This window comes from Eucyclogobius newberryi, unplaced genomic scaffold, assembly GCF_026437365.1.
Source record: "Eucyclogobius newberryi isolate DKJ021-1_F unplaced genomic scaffold, fEucNew1.0.hap1 SCAF_12, whole genome shotgun sequence".
Classification (NCBI taxonomy): Eukaryota; Metazoa; Chordata; class Actinopteri; order Gobiiformes; family Gobiidae; genus Eucyclogobius; species Eucyclogobius newberryi.
Genome location: NW_027315746.1, coordinates 7314759 through 7323649, shown reverse-complemented (window position 1 = coordinate 7323649; position 8891 = coordinate 7314759). Strand labels below are relative to the sequence as shown.

General features: G+C 37.2%; 1 protein-coding gene across 1 annotated transcript in view; it reads left to right on the top strand.

Moving 5' to 3' along the window:
- The first annotated feature begins 700 nt into the window (after window positions 1-700).
- acss2l (acyl-CoA synthetase short chain family member 2 like) overlaps window positions 701-8891 on the top strand; it is a 24409-nt gene continuing 16218 nt past the window's right edge. Inside the window, exons 1-2 of the mRNA XM_072440693.1 lie at window positions 701-921; window positions 8070-8265. Coding sequence (XP_072296794.1) covers window positions 798-921; window positions 8070-8265 — 320 coding nt within the window. The 5' untranslated portion in view covers window positions 701-797. The remainder of the gene's footprint in view (window positions 922-8069; window positions 8266-8891) is intronic.

Genomic DNA, 8891 nt, shown 5'->3' with positions numbered 1-8891 from the left:
CACATGCAATGGTATTTATTTATTTATTTGTCTATGGGAGTTTTTATTTATTTATAGGAGATCTTCTACTGAAAGTGTTTTTCAAACTTCCTATAAGTGATCTGTTCTTCTGTATCTACCTCTGTATCTACCTGCGTTGCACCAATGAAATTTCCCCATGTGGGACAATAAAGGAATATCTTATCTTATCTTATATATTTTGGTCTGTTGAAGTGGGCGGGGCTAAAATATGTATACCGTATTTCCAGACTATAAGTGGCACCAGCCAAAAAATGCATAATAGAAAAGAAGAAGAAAAAACATATATAAGTCGCACTGGAGTTTGAAATGCAGTTGCAAGAGTGAAAATAACAAATAATATCACATATAAGTCGCTCCGGAGCATAAGTATAAGTATATAAGTATAAATATAAGTATAAATCTCACCCCGGCAAAAACGATGAAAAAAGGTGCGACTTACACTCCGGAAAATACGGTACGTCAGATGTTTTTGGTGTTTACCCTCGCCACTCGCGCCCTTTCACCCCCCTTTCGTGTCCTTCTGCCGCCGCGCACGGACCAGCGAGGCCTCGGCCAGTCGCGGGGTGGGGTGTGCCCATTCCCGCCGTCCCATTGGCCGCCCGTGGCTATGAGCGGACCGCCTGAGCCTGAGCGTGTTGCGTGGGAGGCGGGACCTTCTCGCACGCTGGAGTTCGGTGCGCAACACAAGGGCAGGCGGACAGAGGCAGAGGTGACAGCAGCAGCAGCAGAAAAGTCTCTCAGCTCATTGTGAAGCTGTGGCTCTTTCCAACGACACCATGGTCGTTCCAGATTCGCAGGACAACATGTTCTACCCGCCCTTAGATCTGCAGCAGAAAGCCCACGTTCAAGACTTCGAAACTTACCTGGAACTCTACAAGAAGTCCATAGAGAATCCGGACGGTAGGACGTGTGTGCAGTGTTCAAACGGAGAAATCTGGATTCAAAATGACACTTTCTGCATCGTAAATGTGCAGAAGTCACTGTATCGGTCCGCTTTTGATGACTAGAGGCAATAAAATACTAAATATACGATGCTAAAATGGGCAATGAATATGCTCAATGCAGATATTGATGCCACAATCATAACAAAAGTTAGTTAGTTCTGCAAAAGCAAAAACTCCTTCTAAAACTGTTCAGGAAAAGTCACATTTGTCCTGTTTGTATTAGATATCTGAGTTGATACTTGCTCAAATGAGAATCTAGTTTCGATACCAGTTTTAGTATCTGATTTTTGATACTTTTGACAATCGCGGTGCCCGTGGAAAAGACCGTAATGCAAGCGAAACGTTCCCGTGTACAGCTCTGTGCGGAAAAAATCAGGACAAACGCTACTATTGGAGCGGCTTTGTGACACAGTGACAGTAAAAGGAAAGCAGGAAAAACCCAGCGAACCCTTTTCTGAGAGTCGTATCCAAAAGAAAACACGAGCCGCAATAGATAAATACTGTTGCTCTACAAACACACGTATATATATATATGTATGTATGTATGTATGTACGTATGTATGTATATATATATGTATATATATATATATGTATATGTATATGTATATATATATATATATGTGTGTGTGTATATATATATATACATACATATATGTATGTATGTATGTATTAATGTATTTAATTTATTTCACAGACATTAGACATTAGAGGTCTCATTTAGACTTTAGGGGTCTCATTTAGACATCAAGGGTCTCATTTAGACTTTAGGGTCTCATTTAGACTTTAGGGGTCTCATTTAAACTTTAGAGGTCTCATTTAGACTTTAGGGGTCTCATTTAGACTTTAGAGGTCTCATTTAGACTTTAGGGGTCTCATTTAGACTTTAGAGGTCTCATTTAGACATTAAGATAAGATAAGATAAGATATTCCTTTATTGTCCCACATGGGGAAATTTCATTGGTGCAACGCAGGTAGATACAGAGGTAGATACAGAAGAACAGATCACTTATAAGAAGTCTGAAAAACACTTTCAGTAGAAGATCTCCTATAAATAAATAAAAACTCCCATAGACAAATAAATACATAAATACCATTGCATGTGATCCCGACAGTAATTGCACATGAATATGTGTCACGACAGCACATAGATTGCACATGAATTCCAACAGCAATTGCACATACGACAGAATTGCACATCAGTATTAGGTTAGGTCAGTATTGCGCCGGGATAACGTGACGATCTCCGGGTAAGACGACTGTTGTCCGCAGTTTCATGAGTTCCTCCTTTGTGGAAACGCGGTACGGCGCCGGCCGGGGGGCGGGGCCGGAGCTGGGGGGCGGGGCCGGAGCCGGGGGACTCAGAGCCAAAACACATCGCAACGACACGACGAAAACACTCAATCCAGCCGAATAAAGTCAAAACAAGTTAATTTAAAGCGATTCCAGTGCGTGTCCCGACCGTTCGTGAAGTTCCTCTTTCATATAAACGTGTATATAAACGTGTACCGACGACACGCCGTACTTTAGCGCGGCCGGAGGGCGCGCGGGGGCTGGTGGGCTCGCTCGGAGCTAGCTCACGTCACAACAACACAACGAACGCAACGAAAAACGCTCAAATCCAGCCGAAAAAAGTCAAAAACAGTTGAATTAAAAAACTATTCCAGCGCGTGTCCCTATCGTACAGTAAAATAGAAAAAATATACTAACTATATTTACAAAATATAGGAGATAAAGCACAATAAGTGTGAGAAAGAAGAGAGAGCGTTTACACCGGGCTGCCAGCTGTACCAGCGCCTTATGACGTGAGGTCTCATTTAGACTTTAGAGGTCTCATTTAGACTTTAGAGGTCTCATTTAGACTTTAGGGTCTCATTTAGACATTAGAGGACTAATTTAGACTTTAGGGTCTCATTTAGACTTTAGAGGTCTCATTTAGACTTTAGAGGTCTCATTTAGACTTTAGAGGTCTCATTTAGACTTTAGGGGTCTCATTTAGACTTTAGAGGTCTCATTTAGACTTTAGGGGTCTCATTTAAACTTTAGGGGTCTCATTTAAACTTTAGAGGTCTCATTTAGACTTTAGGGTCTCATTTAGACTTTAGAGGTCTCATTTAGACTTTAGGGTCTCATTTAGACTTTAGAGGTCTCATTTAGACATTAGAGGTCTCATTCAGACATTAGAGGTCTCATTTAGACTTTAGAGGTCTCATTTAGATTTTAGGGTCTCATTTAGACATTAGAGGACTCATTTAGACTTTAGGGTCTCATTTAGACTTTAAAGGTCTCATTTAGACATTAGAGGTCTCATTTAAACTTTAGAGGTCTCATTTAGACTTTAGGGTCTCATTTAGACATTAGAGGACTCATTTAGACTTTAGGGTCTCATTTAGACTTTAGAGGTCTCATTTAGACATTAGAGGTCTCATTTAGACTTTAGAGGTCTCATTTAGACTTTAGAGGTCTCATTTAGACTTTAGGGTCTCATTTAGACATTAGAGGACTCATTTAGACTTTAGGGTCTCATTTAGACTTTAAAGGTCTCATTTAGACATTAGAGGTCTCATTTAAACTTTAGAGGTCTCATTTAGACTTTAGGGTCTCATTTAGACATTAGAGGACTAATTTAGACTTTAGGGTCTCATTTAGACTTTAGAGGTCTCATTTAGACTTTAGGGGTCTCATTTGGACTTTAGGGTCTCATTTGGACTTTAGGGGTCTCATTTGGACTTTAGGGTCTCATTTAGACATTAAGCACGTGCTCGTGTAAAAATGCTTCGTACGTCACTTTCGTCACGTTAACTTTGGGATTTGTAAAAAGTCAACTTGACCTAAAATGAGTGTTTTTGGTTAAAAAATGCAGAACTTTGTGCATCGTTCAGAGACGAGTCTGGACGTGATCTGTGCTCAAAGACATAAGACTTTAGAGACTTTAGTGACATTAGAGACTTTAGTGACTTTAGAGACTTTAGTGACTTTAGAGACTTAAGTGACTTTAGAGACTTTAGTGACTTTAGTGACTTCAGAGATTTTAGTGACTTTAGTGACTTTAGTGACTTTAGAGACTTTAGAGACTTTAGTGACTTTAGTGACTTTAGTGACTTTAGAGACTTAAGTGACTTTAGAGACTTTAGAGACTTTAGTGACTTTAGAGACTTTAGAGACTTTAGTGACTTTAGAGACTTTAGTGACTTTAGTGACTTTAGTGACTTTAGTGACTTTAGAGACTTTAGAGACTTAAGTGACTTTAGAGACTTTAGAGACTTTAGAGACTTTAGTGACTTTAGTGACTTTAGAGATTTTAGTGACTTTAGTGACTTTAGTGACTTTAGTGACTTTAGAGATTTTAGTGACTTTAGTGACTTTAGTGACTTTAGTGACTTTAGAGACTTAAGTGACTTTAGAGACTTAAGTGACTTTAGAGACTTAAGTGACTTTAGAGACTTTAGAGACTTTAGTGACTTTAGAGACTTTAGAGACTTTAGTGACTTTAGAGACTTTAGTGACTTTAGTGACTTTAGTGACTTTAGTGACTTTAGAGACTTAAGTGACTTTAGTGACTTTAGAGACTTAAGTGACTTTAGTGACTTTAGAGACTTTAGTGACTTTAGAGACTTAAGTGACTTTAGAGACTTTAGTGACTTTAGAGACTTTAGTGACTTTAGAGACTTAAGTGACTTTAGAGACTTTAGTGACTTTAGTGACTTTAGAGATTTTAGTGACTTTAGTGACTTTAGAGACTTTAGAGACTTTAGAGACTTAAGTGACTTTTGAGACTTTAGAGACTTTAGTGACTTTAGTGACTTTAGTGACTTTAGAGACTTTAGAGACTTTAGAGACTTTAGTGACTTTAGAGACTTTAGAGACTTAAGTGACTTTAGAGACTTTAGAGACTTTAGAGACTTAAGTGACTTTAGAGACTTTAGAGACTTAAGTGACTTTTGAGACTTTAGAGACTTTAGAGACTTTAGAGACTTTAGTGACTTTAGTGACTTTAGTGACTTTAGTGACTTTAGAGACTTTAGAGACTTTAGAGACTTTAGAGACTTTAGTGACTTTAGTGACTTTAGTGACTTTAGTGACTTTAGAGACTTAAGTGACTTAAGTGACTTTTGAGACTTTAGAGACTTTAGAGACTTTAGTGACTTTAGTGACTTTAGTGACTTTAGAGACTTTAGAGACTTTAGTGACTTTAGAGACTTTAGAGACTTAAGTGACTTAAGTGACTTTGGAGACTTTAGAGACTTTAGAGACTTTAGTGACTTTAGAGACTTTAGAGACTTTAGTGACTTTAGTGACTTTAGTGACTTTAGAGACTTTAGAGACTTTAGAGACTTTAGAGACTTTAGTGACTTTAGTGACTTTAGTGACTTAAGTGACTTAAGTGACTTTGGAGACTTTAGAGACTTTAGAGACTTTAGAGACTTTAGTGACTTTAGTGACTTTAGAGACTTTAGAGACTTTAGTGACTTTAGTGACTTTAGAGACTTTAGTGACTTTAGAGACTTTAGAGACTTTAGTGACTTTAGTGACTTTAGTGACTTTAGTGACTTAAGTGACTTTGGAGACTTTAGAGACTTTAGAGACTTTAGAGACTTTAGAGACTTTAGTGACTTTAGTGACTTTAGAGACTTTAGTGACTTAAGTGACTTTGGAGACTTTAGAGACTTTAGTGACTTTAGTGACTTTGGAGACTTTAGAGACTTTAGAGACTTTAGTGACTTTAGTGACTTTAGTGACTTTAGTGACTTAAGTGACTTTGGAGACTTTAGAGACTTTAGTGACTTTAGTGACTTTAGAGACTTTAGTGACTTTAGTGACTTTAGAGACTTTAGAGACTTTAGTGACTTTAGTGACTTTAGAGACTTTAGTGACTTTAGTGACTTTAGAGACTTTAGTGACTTAAGTGACTTTGGAGACTTTAGAGACTTTAGTGACTTTAGTGACTTTGGAGACTTTAGAGACTTTAGAGACTTTAGTGACTTTAGTGACTTTAGTGACTTTAGTGACTTAAGTGACTTTGGAGACTTTAGAGACTTTAGTGACTTTAGTGACTTTAGAGACTTAAGTGACTTTGGAGACTTTAGAGACTTTAGTGACTTTAGTGACTTTGGAGACTTTAGTGACTTTAGTGACTTTAGAGACTTTAGTGACTTTAGTGACTTTAGTGAGTCTGAGGCCGTTTCTGTTTATAAATGACACTTCAGAAAAATAAGAAGAAAAAAATCAAATATTGCCGCAATTTTCCTATATTCAAGGTTTAAAGCGCCCCTACAGGTCGGACCACTCATCGAACTAAAATGAAGTGAAGATAAATAGGTTTAGGTTTATGAATTCACTTCCTGGTTGTAATTGATGACATCACACTAGGAAATTACCCAGAAAACACTGGGCAACTAATTTAATGTCACAACTTATTTGACGAATAAAAATAAATGAGACCGACTTTATTTTGTTGAATTAATGTTTAGAAAGTCAAAAAAAGTTTTTTGTGTAAATTCTGCATAAACCTTTAACTTGAAAGAGTGTCCCTGGTGTGATGTCACTTCCTGTCATTTTCTACAGATTTTTTAACGTTTTCTCCACAAATACCTGCTCGATTGGTGTAAAACTATAACTAATATGTACAGGTATAAATACACCAAATAAAGTCAATATAGAAGATTGTAAAACCCTGTCATACGTCACTTTAAAATAGTCATTATCTTAAGTTTAAGTTGTATTAGAGGTTTTAAAAGTAGTTTATTTTTGCAACTAACCTAACAGTAAACTTAAAGAAAACAAACATAAAAAACTGTACAGTATTTGGTTAAAATGAGCAGTAAAATTCCAAAGAAATGAACGACACGTTGTGAAATTCTGCGATTACAAAAGATGAGGAACAAGCGGCAAAAAAAACGCTGAATCGTGAAAATGAAAGAACATGACGAGAACTTCTCCCGATCTGCATTTCGATTGCGCGTTATCCCCAGTGTCAACATCGTCACGTCGTCAACACGCGTGATTTATGAACAAATAACGTTCAAAAAGGAGTGTTGCCGGTAGAAACGGACTTAGCCCCACCCCTTTTTCCTCATCGTTCAATAAATCTGATTTTTAAACCTTCTGTTTCCTTATCATTTGAGCCAGAAAATACATATGTAATACATTTTTTATTCATTACAAGGAGTTTCACAGAAGGATAATACTTTTAGTACAATATTATGATCCTTCTTACATTTACAGCGCTGTCATAACTCGTGAAAACTGTTTGTTTTGTTGTAATTATCGCTTATATTTACTAGGGCTAAACGATTTGTGCAGCAATTAGTCTTTTGATTAATCGATTTGTTTTGAATGCAAAAATTGGACCCAGATGAATCCTGATGGAGTTTATTAATGGACAAAAGAGCGTTTCTTTCATCAAATAACCTGAATTTACACATTTTTCATAGAATTGCGGCTCAATTTGAGTCGTAAAACATGTTTTTTTCAGCTCATGTCATATTGTGGAACCTGCGGACAGACCGATAATTTGATGACTAAATGATTTTGTTGCTTATTTCAATAATCGATCAGCAATATTTACACTTTAGTTTTTTACAGTCTGTTCCACAGACTGAGGCGCAAAAGCTTTTCCTTGTCGTTCACACACTCGACGATTAAAAGTTGAAAAGGTGAAAAATGCTCACAAATAATAATTTTCCTGCAAATATTGACCTTTTAAATTTTACAATTTTAAATGTACCGTATTTTCCAGACTATAAGTGGCACTGGAGTATAAGTCTCACCAGCTAAAAAATGCATAATAGAGAAGAAAAAAACATATAAGTCGCACTGGAGTATGAAATGCAGTTGCAAGTGTGAAAATAACAAATAATATCACATATAAGTCGCTCCGGAGTATAAGTATATGTGTAAGTATAAGTCGCACCCCGGCCAAAACTATGAAAAAAGGTGCGACTTATAGTCCAGAAAATACGGTATTTCCCAACACTCATTTAAACGTACAATTGTAGAAAAAAAAAAAAAACATAAAAAATCCTCTTTTTACAAATAAAACAAAACTAGAACTGTTCCCGTGTCAAAAGCGGGGCATTTTAAGCCCAACCCCTTTTTCCTCCGCAGCGTTTTGGAAAGAAGTGGCGGCGGAGTTCTTCTGGAAGAAGCCGGCGACGGGGCCGACGCTCCGCTACAACTTTGACCTGACCAAAGGAAGCGTCTTCGTCAAATGTTTGGAGGGCGCCAAGACCAACGTGTGCCACAACGTCCTGGACCGGCACGTCAACGAGGGAAACCTGGGGGAGAAGGTGGCGTATTACTGGTGAGCGGGTTTGCTCAGGGGCACAAGGGCAGAGGAAGAAGAAGAAGAAGAAGAAGGAGAGAAAACACTTTATAATAGCGACACTTTTCATTTAGCACGAGCAGAGGCTTAGCATAACGAGCTAACAGTTTATCAAGAAGGATTCGGGCTTAATAACTACCGTATTTTTTGGACTATAAGTCGCACTGGAGTATAAGTCGCACCAGCCAAAAAATGCATAATAGAGAAGAAAAAAACATGTATAAGTCACACTGGAGTATGAAATGCAGTTGCAAGTGTGAAAATAACAAATAATATCATATATAAGTTGCTTTGGAGTTTAAGTATAAGTATATAAGTATAAATATAAGTATAAGTCGCACCCCGGCCAAAACTATGAAAAAAGGTGCGACTTATAGTCCAGAAAATACGGTACGTAAAAAACATTCAAACCTTAAATCCTATTCAAATACATCTTCTTAAATCTAGAAAAGTACATACGATAAAATACACACAAAAAATATATACTTTTAGGCAAAAATATTCTTGAAACAAGTAAAATGATCCGCCAGTGCCGTAAGTGAATTTTACTTACTAATTTGTGCCTGATTCCGATTAAATTGTGAATACAGACATGAAATAGTTTG